A 17,533-nucleotide genomic window follows, 5' to 3' on the forward strand; every position below is an offset into this window, starting at 1 on the left:
GAGAGCTGGAGTGTCCACAGGCTGTGGCATGGTGACAGGGAACCAGAGCAGGTCTGGCAGCCATCTTAAATACAGGTGAGCCAGGCTGTTCACATCTCCTCTGACGATCCTGCCCTTCATTCTGCCTCCAAGCATCCTGGAACATAACCCAACATAGGTAAAAGACACATACCAAAAACAGAGGGTAATTCATGCTGTAATTAAAGCCAAATCTAAACCAGTGGACAGCAGAGAGAGCTGGCAGTGGTGACACAGAGCAGATATTTTTATGTGAGGAGGACATACGAAACCTCCTCATATCAGAATGATCCACTTAAAGGATCAGCAAAGTTGCCCTTTAAACAAACAAAGTTGTCCTTCAATAAAATGACATGACTCTCTCACTCTTACTTGTTCCCCCATCACACATAAATATGATATTCACTGTTCCTGGTCCAATAACACAAGATAATATCCTAACATTACCACTGCTGCTGTTTCGCACCATGTTGTCAGCCTGAATGTGTGGAAATGACCCATAAATCTGGAGGCAAGGAACCAACTTCTACATACTGTTTTGGCTCCAGCTTCATAATTTACTGGTTTCTTCGGTATGTTAAGTCGTGTCTGGAATAAAATAAAAATAACAATAAAAAAACTGGATTATGAAATATATTTTCAAGAGAGAGGGAAATGCTGACGTGAGAGCTATGAGCTACAGCCAAATGTATCATAAATAGAGCGACAGTATAGTAGAAGGAACAGAAACAGACAATATTCATCTGAATGTTGTAAGCTGGACAATAGACATGTGGGTTTGAAATCAAAGGCACGCATTTTTGTATGTTAAAAGTGATAAGCAAACAATATCCAGACAAAACCAGCTCAAAAATGCCTTCAGTTGCAAAACAAAATAGGGGTAATTGTAAAGTGATTTTGGGGAAACTTTAGAATAGTAATGCCATCCCCTGTAGCATGTAACCAATCATATTCTGTTTAATCTCTTCTCAGGCCCGTATACTTGGGAAAAGTCTGGGATTTCTTACGAGACAGCATTCCCATATTTACACACCCGGATGAGAGTTTGCCAGAGACGAAGCCTCAGACTGCAGATCCAGCTGCAGGGAGGGATTCCAGCCTGAATGACAGCAAGAGCAAGCTGCCAGAGCCAGAGAAAAGTAAAGGTCTGAAGTGTGCCACAGTCAGACACACAAATCACACAAACACAGAAAGGCACACAATTGTGCACACATGCCCTCCTGCAAACATATATCTCAATTACACACCCTGCTTGTACATTTAATTGAGTGAGTCAATTAAATCAGTCATCCATTAGCCTGTGGTCATTTGTATGCACAAAATGCTTTTATTACCCAGCTTATCAGCGGCCTGTTTAAAAATGATATATTGTGTTTTGTATATATACATATATATGTGTGTGTGTTGTGTGTATGCACTGTCTATTTGCAGGTATGTATGTGAATGCATAGTGTATGTAAATTTCTATTTTCCTCTCTCAGCATCCATAATTCAACTAGTATGGAGCATGGCAATGAATATTTCATTCTCCCACAGAAACTTGCACCTATCAATGATTTTATTCTCATAGTAGTGCTAATCCTCATACCTTTGCAACCTACATAATATTGCTCTGGTGATTTACGATAGGAAAAACTCCAGGCCTGAGGTCACTATTGTGCCATACTGCAATATTGGTGATTTCTGAGGCAATATCCTGCTGCATCTTTCCTGTTGTTTCAAGCATCACTTCCTGTTTTCCCAAGTTCATGTATTATGGAGTGCGGGGTACGTAGGTTAATGTGTGTATGGTGGACTATAAATAAACCAGCAGAGGGAGCAGTGGCAGGGTGAATTATTTGGTGTTCCCGCAGGGCAGAGGAGCCTCCCAAGTCAAGTGTGGTTATCTGATGACGGCAAGATTGAAACATGTCCTCAAAAAAAAGAGTGTGTGGCTCGGTGTTGTTTCAGGTCATAGAGGTAGAGAAATGAAGGCTTTACCAAGGAGGGTTTTATTGATTAAAAGAGGAGTTTGTCATTGAAATACAAGTTCTTTCATATGTGATCACCAGTAGAATGCTAATTGTACTTGGCGTTGCAGAATCTGTGCTGTACACATGTTAACTATAAATAAGCTGATTTTAGTGTTGAAAATAGTGTAAAACAGTGTAAAGAGGAAATTACGGGGGACACTTTTTCCTTGTGCTTGTGATTTATATTGTATTCAGCATATTATTACATTCAAGAACACAACATGACATTTTGTTATGGTTGGGCCACCATATGAATATGCTTTTATATTCACCCACCTGCTCTTGCTGACATTAATCTGTCCCTTGTTCTCTTCTGCAATCCCGCTTGTTTACAGTAATGAAGGTGGTGGATATTAACATAATGTGATGACATACAGACACAAAGTGGTATTAATTCACAGGACATTTATGCTTTTGGGAAATGCATCGCGGAGTGCTCTCATACACACATTGAACACACAAACACACACACACACAAAACTTACACATTCTTTCTCACTCACTGTTTCAGTGCTCACATTTATTTTCAGTTGAAATGCATAAATTTAAATGCATGAATCACTACGCAGCAGAAGAACCACTTCGGTATTCAATTCTTAATGTGTAGCCTTTATATTAGTCTTGTGCTCCCATCTCTCCGCACCACGGTCCTTCAAATTGATTTTCCATGTCTCCTGGCCCATGTGCTCCTTATATGATATACTCTAAGATGCACTATAGGGGGCAGGGCCATCCATAGATAACCTAGATACTCTCTTGTTGCCTGTGGAGGCAGATAGCGCTCTCACAAGAGAGGTTAAAGTCTCCAGGAGCTCACTTTACACTGACTTGAAAATTTAACTGTGTTTTGTTGTGTGTCTGCTTTAATTTGCACTGGTATGTGTATATTGCTGTGTGTGTGTGTTTATGCTTGTCTGTATTTGTGTGACTTGCCTATTGGGCTAACCTACGTTGATATCAGTCTTCTGTTTGTGTGTTTCTCAGGTACCCCTGAGGTAGCAGTGTGTGCTAGCTATTACCCATTTCAGCTGCATAACAATTCCTCTGGGTTTGGCCTAATGGTATGTCATTTCCTCTCTTGCTTGTATCTCAGTTACACTGTTGTGAGACACATTTTCATGGACGCAAATGTGTCTCATAACAATGTGGTCCATAACAGTGTAACACTCTACATCCCCCACTGTACTCTACAGTCATACTGTTACGAGACATTTGCATACAAGAAAATTAGATTTAATCGACTGTAGATTACTGTCAGATATGCAATGCAGATTCGGAAGCATACAGTTTCACACTATGAGGCAAATACTACATATTCCAGATGCAATCTGGCAGGAATGTGTACGTGAGAGATGTGGAAAGGAGGAGCAGTATCAACTTCAACAGTAAGCAGTACAAAGGGTAAATCTAATGTTCAGCCCTCAAGGAGGCATTCAAATAAATATAAAGAGAGAATAATTTTTAATTTGTCTAATTTTATTTAATTAACTGACATGTAATTTTATCCTGAATGTTAACACATATTTCAAAGTGTTTTAATACTTTTAAAAATGTCTGCTGCCTTTGTCACCTCTCTTATGTAGCACAATCATGTGAAAACAGTAACAGTGGGTGGTAGAGATGAAACATAACAGTGCTTGTGATCTGGGGGCATGTTGTGTTCTATTTGGATGCTTTGCCTCAACAGGCTTCTCTCGTTTTATTATTTACACCCATGCTGAACCTAATTGGTGGACAGTCTCTAGTATTTTTCCTCTGTTGGAGGTGTTATATCACCTCCACGCTCTGATCTTTGATCAGAATCCCCTTTTGACTGTTGAACTTAATTTACCTGTAAAGTTGATCACAGGTGACAGTGATTCTTAGTGTGGGTTAGGTTAAAAAATGTATGTTCATGTTTAAGAGTGAGTATTGCATGTGTGTTAATTTCTGTGCATCTGTCCATGTGGCGGCATGCAGGCTAATTCCTCAGAGCTTCTACGTCGGTATGGCCTCTCTTCACTATACAGCCACATTGTCCTATTGACCAGAACCCGGGCCTGCCCACTGGAGGCACCACCCAAACCACCGCCTGTGCCCCGATGGAAACTCATCCGCCAGCGCAAGGAGATTGTGGTCACAGATGAACCACGGAGTGAGTGAGAGACAGGGAAGGGAGGCAGGAAATAAAAGATGGTGAAATTGAGTTTGGAAAGAACAGGTGGTGAAGGGGAAACCAGGAGGAGGATGCAGGGGAGGATATCAAACAAATTGAAAAGCACAAATTATATGATAGAGTGTAGGTGAATGTCATAAATAAATATGACTAGAAAGCAAAGCGGGTGCTAATGCAGCCTGCAGGAGATTTAGAACCTACAGCACAGAGGGCATACAGTACTGCATGCTTAAATGAAAATAGAAGGAGGATAGCTACAATATTTCAGTAGTGAAAATAGATGCTGGCTCGGGCATATCTGACATCAGCTGATCTCTTGAGTGAAAAATGCAGTAAAGGCAGTGAGAGTGTGAAAAAGCATTGCTGGCATGATGTGTGAAGGTTTCTTTTTTTCTTTATTTCTTTTCGCAGAGCTCCCTTTGTCAAAACCAGAGCAGTTCATCGAGGTTGCCAGCCCTTTTCTTTCCTACCGTGTCAAGAGCAGCGTTGACCCAATCCCAGAGCTGTGTGTACACTGAAATGATCTAAAATTGAGGAATTAAATGAGATTAATCTTTTCTGTTGACCTCTTCTTCTGCTCATTTAACTGTATTCTACTGATAATAGAGTTTTCATTATTTTATAGCTAACCTGTGCTTTGACCTCCCTGTGGAGGAAGAAAGGCAAGAAAACAGTTTCCATATGGGGATCAATAAAGTACATTATCATTATCACATTACCATTTTTTGCTTCTTCACATTTTCTTACTCTACCTCTATCTCTGCCCCATTTTCTCCCTGCAACAGGGCTAGGACACACCAACAGCAGCTGAGAAATTTAAACTATTTGGGCATTTTTCTTTTTTATTCTTTTACACTTCAGAGCCTACAGTGTTATAAAGATTGGTTTACTCCCACTTGACTGTTACTAGACTGACAGAGAAATCTTTCCTCACACTCTTAACCTAAAACAAATCACTGATCAAAGCAGTGTTATGGTAAAAATACTGTTCTCGTGTCATTTGATATCTATAACATGACATGCATGACTCATTTGTAGATGATATGGTCCATTGCTTCTAAATGTGTTGCCTTGAGATGTCATGATTATAATATGCAGCATGTATTTGCACATAACTTGAATACGTGTCTTTGTGTGTCAAGCAAAGTGAAGAGTGAGGCGAAGCAGAGCGCTCACAAGAAGCAGTGCTACGGATCCCCTATGGTGTCGATTGCTGAAAAAGAGGAGACTGAATGCCGAGAAGGCTTTGAGCCTGATGCAGCTGAACGCACCACTAACTCAGCAAACAGCACTGACAAAATAGAGGTACTTAGAATTACTGTCTGCTATAGGCACAAAGTTACTTTACACATTCAACATGTGTGTTTAAACATTTTAAAGAGCATCTTGTTGTTAACTACAGAACCCTACTTAATTATGGTAACTTTAAGCCATGGCCATGAGGATCTGTGAAGCCCTCAGTAATACTTTTTGTTCAAAAGCTTTGAAAATAACCATTGGTTTTTACAGAAAGTAGGAACTGTAAAATGTTATTGTCTCTTCTTATTTCCTCACTTCACTTTTTCCATTTTTCCCTCGCCCCTCTAAGTATGCAGTTGAAGGCTCATCAGAGTAGCTCTGTGTGCCAGTGACAACAAGGCTGCCATCCCCCAGTCTCAAAGTCACTTCTGTTGTCTCCCAGCCAGGCCACCACTGACCAGGGGCACATCTGCACTAAAGAGAGAACTAGCGAGCGAAGGGAGATGAGGGGGTTGGGTGGGGTTCAGTGCAGCAGCAGCAGCAGAGAGACACACAGACAGAAACAGAGATGAGGATAGAAACAAAGATAGAAGAATAAAGGGGGACGCAACTGTGCCGAAAAGGAAAGGAGGGAGAATGAAAAATGGAGAGAAAGTGACAGCGGAGCGAGAAACAAGAGAGAGATGAGAAAAGAGAATCTCTGGTGTGTGGTGGTGGTGAACGGGCCGTGTGGGTTTCATACAGGGAGAGGTCGTGTACTGTGCTGATGAAAAAAGCAGTGCAATTAGATGGTGAGCCATCAGTGTCTGCGTCTCCTGGGGGGGTTCATTATTACACTTCACTCCTAGCATACAGAGAAAAAATAGAGTTCATATTAATCGCCCTCTTGTGTAACTGTGACCAGTTATAGAGCGGTTAGGCTAGGGCAGTATGGACACGCTAATTTGATGTGTCGTTTGATGTGTATGCGCACACGCACTCATGTGGATTGTGTTTGTGTCATATGTGTGCCACATTTATACTAAATGTGTGTTCCCACTCATCGCGTGCACATGGTGGGTCACGTGCTGAGGGGACTGTACTTAAGTGAGAAGGGGTTTTTGCTGTTTTGACCACTCCCTCTGTTTCTGTCAACGCCGGCCAACAGAATCAACCTCTGTGCTTAGCTCCCAGGAGAAGAGATGGTGGTGTCACATGATGTTCCTAATACCCTCATTGGCCTACTCACTCAACTTTAGTGTGGGTTAAAGAATTAGGCCTTGGTGTAAGCGTGCTGTTTTAACCTCTAATATTCTTGGAATGTGGTTAATCACTGAATTACCAAAGCCCCTCTTTGGTTTCAGTTTACTTGGGCCAGAGAACTACAATTCCCAAATTCCAGTCTGGCCTCTCAGATCAATGCATTTCCGTCTGCTTGTGGTCCCTCAGGAACTGTGAAGAGCCACAGAAAGATATTTTAGATTTGATTTTGCTTTATTACTTTCATGTATGAATCTGAGGACACCTCAGGAGAAAATGTGAAATACAGAGAGAGCCACTTGGAGAGAAAAGCCTTAACTCTGGCTGTGTAACATAAAGCCCCATGAAGTGTGGGATTAAAGAAATGCCCGCTCTTCCACCCATCAACCCATGACTGTGATTTAATCACAGAAAAGAAAATAGCTTTCTTCTCTGAAAGCAGCAGCTTAAAATCCCTGGAGCCTTGTGTGTAAGATCTATCAGTTTCAGTGTCTTCTTACTGTACACAGGTAAGACAATCCATCTTATAAAAAGACATGGCGTGGGTGGACAGGACATACCATGCCTTAGAGCCCGGCTCAAACTTTCATGTACTCTCTGGTGAACAAAGACACATTTATATTTTTGTTGCAGGAAAAGTGGTGGAGAGGAGGTCAAGTGTGCCCCCTAATCACAATGCCTCTTTTCCGTCTGTCTGGGTACTTATTCAAATAAGTGGTGACTCACACACACACACAGACAAACAATCACTCTGACTCATCAGAGTCTTGGCTGGGGTTGCTTTGAAGTTACATGACACAAAGCCATAATTCTTATTTAGAGCTGAGTAAACTGTTGGACATTCACCAGGATTGCTCCTCAGGGGAGCATTATTTGAAAAAAGCTTCAAATGAAGGGGCTTTGAGGAAAAGGAAAGTTCAAAGTTCAGCTTTGCTACCAAAGCAGCAGCAATGCCCTTCTCTAGACCATGTCATTCCCTGCCTTGCTCGGATGGAAGAATATGGCATTTGAAGGATTTGTTAATGACTCATTAGCTATATTTCTTTATTTTGCTGGGCAAACGAGCATGAAATCAGAGCTGTTGAGTAATTCCCCTCTAAGAGAAATAACATGCTAAACAACATAATAACTCCTCATCTGTCACTGACAGTCGAAGTAAATTAGAGCTGGTATTCCCTGGTGGTGTTTTTAGCAGGGGAGGAGCAGCCCTTGTCACATTAAACCGTGCATCGTGTCCTGTGGTGTTCAGCGAGAATGGCGCAACACCACAGCTGGCATGGAATCACTAGAGGGTGGAGGCGTATCTCTGGCAGTGTTACTCTATCAGTAACTCAGTGTTCATGCCTCCCTCACTATCTCTTTTTCTCTCTCTCTCTGTCCCTTTAGGTTACTGCAGAGGACAGGAAAAAGGACGATGATGACATCTCCAGTGGTATAAGCTTTTTCTTTGCAATGCTTGGCCCCGGATTTCTGTTGAAAATAATCTGTGCTGTATCAACACACAAGATTGCCTTACCCAAGGTCAAATATCGGACTTCCAATACAAATGCTCATTAATTTTGGTTTATTGGAAATGATATATGAAGTGAAGGTCTTCATTTTTTGGTTGACTTGAATCCCATCTGAGTAGCACAACCCAATTAATGTGATTAGAAGTATTTGCATCTCTCGCCTCTACTCCCTCCATCTTTCGCTCCATGCCTCCATTGGTTGGCCAAGACACTTTGAAGAAGATGGGACTGAAATTATGCCTTATGACAACCGGCCAATTCCCTGCCTTCTCTCTGCCCCCGTTTAGTTGCTTAGTAACACCTGCAGTTTGAGTGAACAGACCACCATTGCTCAGCAGCAGAGACGCTGGCCCTCGCCGCCTCAGCTTTCTGAACAGACTCTCGCTTTGAGTAGAGCTCGAGGGCAGAGCAACTGTGTGTGTGTGTTTGTGTTATGTGCGTGTGTTTTTGGGTGGAGAGTGTGTCTGTGTGCATATGTCTATGACCTTTCTCCACATGCATTGAGATAGTGGGAGTCAGTGAGTGGGAGTATGGATGTGCATGTGCGCTTAGACTATGCTATTATGTGGGAGTTTGGCCAATTCGACTCACTGTGTTTGAGATAATGATTTGAGTCTAGGATAACATGCTATGAGTCACAAGAGGAAAGAGGCATTTCGTTACTCGCAGCATTTTGAAAATGGGAGATTTCACAGGCAATTCTATATCCATTTGGTATTAAGTGTGGCATGAAAAGCTCCAGCCAACTTGGATGCTACTCAGCTTGATAATGACATGTTTTTCTTACACTGAGATGCTGTATATTTATATCAGTAATAACAAATGATAAGAAATAAAGTACTTTGCTTTATAAACCATCTCAGCAAGGCAGCGATACTGTAGACCTCACACCAAATCCCTAACCTGAGAAAAAGTGTTCATAATTGAAATTCAGTGTTATTCAGAATTTGAGTGTCATTTCACCCTAAAGAGTAGATTTTGGCTTTCCCCCCAGATCGGCCCAAAACTGCTCTGAAGGAACCTGTGACTGAGGAACCTTCAGCTCCTATCAAACCCATCCTGCAGGAGACCTGGGTGGATCTCCATGACTTTGCTAAATGCTTCCAGTGAGAAACAAAGACTCACACACAAATATGAACTTATGCACCACAAAAATACTATACCAATGGATAAGCATTGACAGCAGTGAAAAAAGTATGTCTGAGAGGCCTCAACAGTTTTTAAAACTAAGCTCACAAATCGCTGGCATTTATTTGTGCTTTTCTTCTAGTACTCTCTTAGTGTTCCATAAACCACAAGAATACCCACACCACTTTCAGAAATCTCACCTTAAGGTACAGTATGTATCAGGAATCAACCTATTGACCAATGTCTGTAATGTCTGTTCAGTCTACAATGCTGGTGTAAGCTTTGCATTTATTTCCACATTCTCACATGTGTCTATGTGTTTGTATTTTGGCACATTAACACTGACAGCTAAATGTCTAATTTTGTCCCCAGTTTTAATAGTGTACTGTATCTAGTGTCTACTGTATTGTTACATTTTTGTACTGTTTTCACCCTTGTCTGCACCTCTGACCAAATGAATTTCCTCTTTATGGTAACAAAGTAATTTGTTTTCGATTTGTTTGTAGCAGATATATTGCTATTGACTTAGCTGATGTTGTCTGCAGAGCACTGTCTTGCCCAAAACTGCGACAGGCATCAACTGCACTGGATCGTCTTCACAGTCTCTTACTACTGGATCCCTCCATGTGTCATCTGCTGTGGCAAGCCCCAAAGTACACACACACAAACACACACCAAAAATTGCCCATGAGCCCATACTTTGCCATGTGTGATTCAACCAAACCCTGTTCATAGTACCCATTGATGATAAATTTATGTCATTGAATCTAATAAGTAGTAAGTGAATATGTACCTATATAGTATTTATTGAAACTAAGGCTACTTAGTGCCTGACAAAAAAAGACATGAGTAAAAAGAAAAAAAATAAAAGAATAAAGAAATTAGCAAAGTCAGAAGCAAGTGTGGAAATGTGGGAAGGTTAATGGCTCCACTCTTCCTCAGCAGAGATGGTTGCCACTTGTTCCCATCATATCAAGTACAAGGAAGGACAACGCACATTGACAAAAAAAAACATGGCAAACACATCTTTTTATTTGACAAAAACAATTTTAAGTCAAGGTTAACCCACTAGAGTTCTACGCATTTTTCAACCACATTTCACATCTAAATGTAACTGTGATCCTATTCACTCAGCTCAAAACAACATAAATTGAGCCAGATTTTTTTTAAAGGTAGTCCTTGTGCTAGGTGTCAGTGTCCTTGCTCCTGTCTTTAGGAAGTACTGAATCTGTAATGTGCCTGTTTGTCACACACATCATACATACACACCACTGAAGGTGTCTGAGAGTGACAGTGTGTGTGTGTAGGGCAGTGCTTTGTCTGACTTTTGTGTCTTTTGTCTGCATATATAGAGGGATGGTTTTGCTAGTCATTCCGGACACGTATGCATTCTCTCACTCTACTCTTGTTCTCTATGTCTATATTTTCTGCCCTTATCTTTGTCTCCTGCTTTGTCTTTCTGTCTGCCTTTCTCACTGTCTTACGTTACTAAATTTGACATCTTGGCTTCTCTTATTCAGATGCCACTTCAAATGATTCTTTAGCTTGCACGGCTCTTTTCTATCTCCTCTTACTTCCTCCACTTAACTCCCCGTCTCCCCTTCTTTTCCCCCTAACTCCAACCTCTCTTCCACTAAGCCACCCTTCTATCAGTTTATCCATCATCCCTCCCTGTGGCTTTCCGCTCTTTCTTTCTTTCACATGTTCTTTTCCTTGTCTGCCTTCATACTGATAACTAAGGCCAGTGTGTGTGTGTGTGTGTGTGTGTGTGTGTGTGTGTGTGTATTTCCCAGTGTTCAGAGGTGAGAGGCACTCACTACATGTGTGTGGACAGCCTGCAACCTTCCAAGATCCTCATCAGCTTCTCTGCTCTGCTTCTCTGGGGGGAGACAGCTGAAGAGAGTAAGGATTTATATATACGCTCGCATGCACACACGCACACACACACACTACAACCTTATCATAACCTCAAACTCACCTTAAATTTAAACCAAAACCACCCTAAAATTAATGATTTACGTTAAGGGGACTTGCTTGAGGGGCTGTGGAGGTGTGAACAGATTTTTGTCCCCACAACACGATGAATACCTGGACCACACACACACACACACACACACAAATGCACACGCATTTACTCAGATACAAAATTTCTGAGAGTAACGTAGGTAGCTTGACTCAAGTCTGTATCAGCAATTGTAACTCTTTATTTCAGCATGCACAAACATCATAACCTTAATTGGTGTATATAAATATCCATAGCAAACACTCATACATATCTTCACATTTTATGAATGTGCCCTACTCTGTTTATGATATCTGATTGTGACATGTGACCAATACACCTTTGCTCTCAACCCTACAACACTTCATAGAAAAGGAAATGTCAGCAGCATGTAGGTCTGCAGTTCTCCTCGTCCAGCCGTACTCCTGGAAGAACCTGCAGTCTCGGCTGCCAGTTCTCACCATCAAGACCACCTCTTCAAAGGCAGTCATGCTTAGCTTACCCTCGGGGTAGGGCATTGATGGTTTATTCTTTTATCCCAGACCAAGTTATTTTACTGTGCAGTCATGACAGATCAAAATGAAAAGGTTAGATCAAGGTCATTAGCAAGCACAGGCTGATACATCACAAAACGCTGTCCTTTATTGTATGTTTATGTGTATTATGATCCCCATTACCTACAATCACAGTATTATGTCCTTTACCAAGCCATTCCATACTTTTAGTATTTGATATGGTAGCACTCGTCAGCATGGCACTAGTGCTGCTAATGTTAAAACCTATTATACAAATGTATGCATTTTTTGCACAGCATTCTCGGGAGAATAATACTTTGATATAAGCGTTTAACTCTTATGATTTTTACAGCTATGCAGAGTTCTACTTAAAGCTATCTTGAAGTGAGCAGAGGATATCTGCCTACCTCAGATGCTCTGAAAAGCAGTAAAAAGCATCTGTCCTAGTCTCTATTAATGGGTCCTGCTTGGCCTAGAAGCAGAGGGCCTAGTTTCTGGGGTCAGGTGCAGGTATGCAGCAGTGCAATTACCACTGAGCCATAATCACACACATAGCGCTCAACTTATTGTGCCCATATGCCCCATAGTGCACACTCTCTATGCTTTCCATGCTTTTGTGCAGCAATCATTTTTAAAACTCTCCTTTTCTCTTGTCCTGTCAGCCCATGGTACACTATTCTGCCAATCTGTTCTTTTCTATAGTCTCTCCACTGACCCTTTGTTCTTTCCTCTTCCATAATAATTGAATTTTTATACTGGTTTTGTCTTTCTTCCTTTATAATCTCTCCGCTTTCCCTCTCCCTCTCCATTTGTCTCATCTTGCATCTGTCTTGTCTCGCATACTCTTTTTCCTTCTTTTTTCTCTCTCCCACCCATTCCCTTTTTGTATGCTGTCCTCTTCCTCTTCAGAACTAGCCCAGCTCCGCCTCAGCGCTCATCCATCTAGTTAGTCTGTGATGGCTGAATTATGTAAAGCTAATGGGGCCACGGAAGTGGGGTTCCACTCTCTCTCAATCCTGACCAGGCCCTGTGAACTCAGCTTGGCGCTTGGCAGAGAGGACGGGCTACAGAACTTTTGGCTGTTTGATCCACTCAGTATAACTTGACAGAAATATAATCCTACTATTAAGACTAGAAATGGATTTTATTCAGTAGAATGCACTGTTGTTTCATACATTTCCCCCTAATTGTATAGTTACTATTACCAAAAACTGTGGAGCCACAGGGTGGTAGATGGAGGTGTACCTCTGCACTGCTTACAATTAGTTTCTTGTAATTTTAGTAGTGTAAAAGTGTAATTTAGAATGTGGCAAACCTTGATCATGTGCGCCAATATTTAAAATTTTAGTTTCCTTTTTTTCACCTTCAGGCGCCATGTTTTGTCCCTCCACACCAAGGCAGCACTGGGCTACCATGTCCACATTTGCAGCAAGACACCTTTCATCTTTGGGGATGAAGAAACCATTATGTCACATCTTGCCAAGGTGACTTAGGCACTTCGTTGTCAGTTGAATTACCAGTTAACATTGACAGTCATTTTTAATAGCAGAAAATCTCTGTGTTTAAAAGTTCAGGATTTATGAGCAAAAATATACCGAATACATAACCTTAACAACCAAACTATTCTTTAATCTGAGAAACAATGAATGGGATGGAGGCTAATGCGTGTGCTACAAGCAAAGAAATACAATTTCTTTATGTCATCTTTCGTTAACAGTCCAGCACACAATATACATAAACAATCCTGATGTGATCCACCACTGAAATTCATTGAAATATCTTGTGTATTGTAGGAATACAGCTTTCCTGTTCTATTCAATTTGCATTTTGCAAACTGAGCCAGTAAACAAAATTAAGATGCTTTCCCACTGCTCTCTTGTTTCAAAAAGGAAAGTGCTCGTTTCACAGAGCAGTCCTTGTCCATCCTGAAGGCCCTGTCCAGAGAGGTGGCTGTCTTTAGTGATGTGCAAGACCAGCCAGCAGCTAGAAGGGCTCTGGAAGAGGCATTTTGTCCCAACAACATCAGCACTACCCTGGGAAAGTGGGAACTCCACAAGGTACTGTAGCTTGCTTACCAATTGTGGCACATAATTGTACTGTACATACATTGATTAACTCACCATCCACTTGTAAATACATGCATGTTGCATATATTAAGTGTAGTCTTTAATTGGCTAAACCACATTGTAGTACACCCGTATATATAGGATGTGATTAAATTATTTATGAGCTAAGAGAAAATTACCATTTATATATTCACATATAAGTTTGCAGCCATGTTGTTAAGCTACTGTACAAAAACTGTTTGGCTTAATCAACGAATGACATTTAACATTTTTCAAGTTTCATTCAACATCTGAGTTCTTTTAAGATCAATCATTGATATTTTGCAGCACCACCACTGCCACTTATTGTTTTAAGGCTACCTGTTTCAGCTGCTAAATTATGTTCACAAAATCTCTGTATATCCCGACTACTGAACAGCGGCCCTGTCAAAGGCAAGATGATTCACACTGACTTATGCGGTTATTTAAAAATGATGAATGATGTGTGGAGTCTAACAACCCGCCTACTACCTCCTAAGGGGGTTTGGCTCTAGGGGTAATGGATCTCTTATGTAAACATGGCCTTTCATGCTTATATATTTACGATGGTATAAATCACAAAAATCTAAATACCATCTTCACACACTCAACACTCACATGCAGGCGCACATATACCACACATCTGCTAACATCTTACCTCTCTCTCTCCTATGTGCATGTGAACTGCGTGTGTGTGTGCGTGTGTGTGTGTTGGGGCCTGTAGGTGTTTAACTCGGCAGTCTACCATATGCTGTGTGAGGTCCTGGGCAGGAAGCTGACAGCAGAGGAGCGGTTTGCTGTACTGGCCGTCACTGCTGATCCTTCACTTTTAGTGAATGAACCCAAAGAACACTCCCCTGCATGTAGGAGCCATATACGTGTTTGTGTGTGTGTTAATTTTATGTTGCCCATCTACGTATTTTTGTGTATATGTGCCTAAAGCATATAATATTAAGCATGGTGGCTTCATAACAGTTTTTTGTCAATACTGTCCCTGTTTCAGAACTACATCTTATTCCTTCTTAACAATGTATTTAACAGTTATAATCAGAGTATTAAAAGACTGCAAAACGCCTACTCTACCCAAATGATATAACATGAAAGTATAGTATAAGATTTGACACAAAGACAAAAAATGATTATTAAAAAAATCCTGTAAAATGTGTCACACATTCTATGGAATTTTACAGTATCAGTAATTTGGTGTTTACTTATAACTTGAATTGCTCTGCTGTTACTGTTTTGCATTGTTACTCTCTTAAGTGGATACAGAGTTAAAGGCTCCAGAAAGCTGGAAAGACAGGCAGCCAACAGCCAAGGAGATCAAGGCAGTCACCATTCTGCAGGCTGGATTCAAAGGGCACTTGGTGCGAAAGATCCTTAATGCCTCTAAACCTGGTAACCAAACCCATACACACACATTGAAAAAGGTATTCAATTAAGTGTCATGGTCAGGTTTAAATCTTTTTGATCTCCAATTTGAAAGGCTGCAATTGCAGACTTTTGATTAGAGTCTTATTAAATTACTCTCTCTTCTCAACTGCTCTATGTTTGAATCTGCATCTGCACATGGGAACGCTAAAGTGGCTAAATTATGGCAGAAAAAACTCCAACTAAAACAACAGGATGCCCGCCATCATGTGCAGATTATTATTTAGTGTCCGAAAACACAAACACACACATAGAGCACCTTCTGCATCTTACGTTCTCGGTTTGATTTAGCCTGATGGCATATATTGAGCCTCTGAGCAGAGGCACAAATATGTATTGCCTTTGAGCACAGGCACAAATATGTATTGATGAGACTGCCACTCTTACTAATACAGTCTGACAGATGAGGGGTCGCCACAGAGGGGAAACACACACATATATGAAATGCACACATACATGCACACAACATTCCTGCATCAACAGACAAATCTTTCAATAGTGACAGCAAGTGAAAGATGAGGAAGGGAAGACATGGAAACAGTGGACACTTTGCAGGGAAGGATGAGCGATTAGATGGAGAGATTGAGCTGAGCAGCTTTACCATGCCATGTTGCTTTGTAATTTTTCTTTTTTTTTTCTTGTAACTGTTTCAGTAGCAGGTATGCTCTTATGCATACTTTATGAAAGATATTTCTATTTCGAACCTTTATGATTACCACTACTATGCAAAACATTAAAAATGATCTGTATCAACTTTTAAGTTTTTTTCAGATTCACTAAAATCAGTTTCAATATCCTTTTTTTTTCCAGAAGCAGTTTTAACTGTCTCGCTCTCTAGGTGCACCACTGCTTTCAGATTCCAGAGGAAACACTGGCGGTGACACTTTGCCCAGACATTCTCTATTTATTGCGCGGGCCTGAAGCTAACTGTGTCTTCTCCAGGCACAACACATGACATTGTCACCCTCTGAATAACTTGCACATATGGGAGTCGGGAACAACCTCATTAATGCAGCATTTGCAAACAAGTTGCTGTACTGTAGCTTCAATGGGATTTTGCCTAATTTTTTATGGCATGAAAATGTGGTTTGCACATGCCAAACATCTACTGCATTTTTAAAATCCACATAATCATAGAACCCATCTGTTTGCAACGCTATTGCTGGTGGTTATGTGGCATTAGCATGAGCACACACACACACACACACTCACATGCACACAGGCTGAACAGCTTGACTTCTATGAAATTGCCTTTCGTGTTAAAAGTTATCTCAAATTTTATTAATTTACCAGTCAAAGCATAAAGTGCAGCTTTCAGAGCAGCACTTATGGTAATGGCAAAATACCAGTCATTTTAAATAAAAGCTATTTATTAAAATTAAGAACTGGTCTTTTCTTATTAAAGTGACAGAACGACTGATGTACATCACAGCTAAAGTCCCCATACATCCATTAATACCATGATATACCTCGCTGCTCACTCCACATTTCTATACAATGCTGTTTCTCCTGCAGTCCTTCCCCTCTTTCCTTGACTGTTGCCTCTCCTTGGTTATAAAGATGATAAGTCTTCATCTCTCAATAGCCTGCCTTGGCCCCTATAATGGCTGTATCAATTTTAAAAAGTGGCCATTTGAAAAGGGAGAGCCGAGCACTAGGGAGCGAGGGTTGAGAGGAGGTGAGGACACCTATGCCACATTTCAGATATGGAAACATCTATCATTCAACTGTCTGTTCAGAGACAGTTGAATGATAGAGGTCTCATTTATATGCACGGGCACATGCTTACTGGTACACACATACCCATAACCACATAGTGCTACAACTTATATAAAAAAAACGGTTCTATTCTGTCAGAGCGGTTACCTGTCTGGTGAGATGAGTGTGAAAGTCAAGGTGTGAATAATCTCTCTCCTATCACCTCTCACTGAATGAAGCAAAAACGCATTTAGCAATTTCTGCATCCCACTCTGAACTAGGTCAGCTACAATAATTTTTTCATGTGTTTGACAGCAACATGGATTGTCTTTCATCTTTAATGGTGGCTACTTTTCTCTGTGTGTGCATGTGTATGTTTGTGTCATCCAGGCACGAAGGAGAACCTCAGTGCATCCAAGATCCTTTTCGACATGTGGCCGAAGGTTGAATCCAATGCAGACAAACATGCTGCCTTCTTGCTACGGTAAATGAAGGATAGAG

General features: G+C 41.0%; 1 protein-coding gene across 6 annotated transcripts in view; it reads left to right on the forward strand.

The window, feature by feature from the left end:
* adgb (androglobin) overlaps window positions 1-17,533 on the forward strand; it is a 39,490-nt gene that overhangs the window by 8,127 nt on the left and 13,830 nt on the right. For 2 of the 6 annotated variants that reach the window (XM_044377373.1, XM_044377378.1), the window contains 16 exons: window positions 991-1,163; window positions 3,015-3,091; window positions 3,990-4,164; window positions 4,597-4,690; window positions 5,328-5,490; window positions 8,050-8,095; window positions 9,169-9,280; window positions 9,445-9,508; window positions 9,848-9,955; window positions 11,096-11,204; window positions 11,675-11,813; window positions 13,189-13,303; window positions 13,709-13,876; window positions 14,628-14,787; window positions 15,167-15,301; window positions 17,423-17,516. In XM_044377373.1, coding sequence (XP_044233308.1) covers window positions 991-1,163; window positions 3,015-3,091; window positions 3,990-4,164; window positions 4,597-4,690; window positions 5,328-5,490; window positions 8,050-8,095; window positions 9,169-9,280; window positions 9,445-9,508; window positions 9,848-9,955; window positions 11,096-11,204; window positions 11,675-11,813; window positions 13,189-13,303; window positions 13,709-13,876; window positions 14,628-14,787; window positions 15,167-15,301; window positions 17,423-17,516 — 1,932 coding nt within the window. The remainder of the gene's footprint in view (window positions 1-990; window positions 1,164-3,014; window positions 3,092-3,989; window positions 4,165-4,596; window positions 4,691-5,327; window positions 5,491-8,049; window positions 8,096-9,168; window positions 9,281-9,444; window positions 9,509-9,847; window positions 9,956-11,095; window positions 11,205-11,674; window positions 11,814-13,188; window positions 13,304-13,708; window positions 13,877-14,627; window positions 14,788-15,166; window positions 15,302-17,422; window positions 17,517-17,533) is intronic. The other 4 variants (XM_044377374.1, XM_044377376.1, XM_044377377.1 and 1 more) reach the window with 4 other exon arrangements.

This window comes from Thunnus albacares, chromosome 16, assembly GCF_914725855.1.
Source record: "Thunnus albacares chromosome 16, fThuAlb1.1, whole genome shotgun sequence".
NCBI classification, from domain to species: domain Eukaryota; kingdom Metazoa; phylum Chordata; class Actinopteri; order Scombriformes; family Scombridae; genus Thunnus; species Thunnus albacares.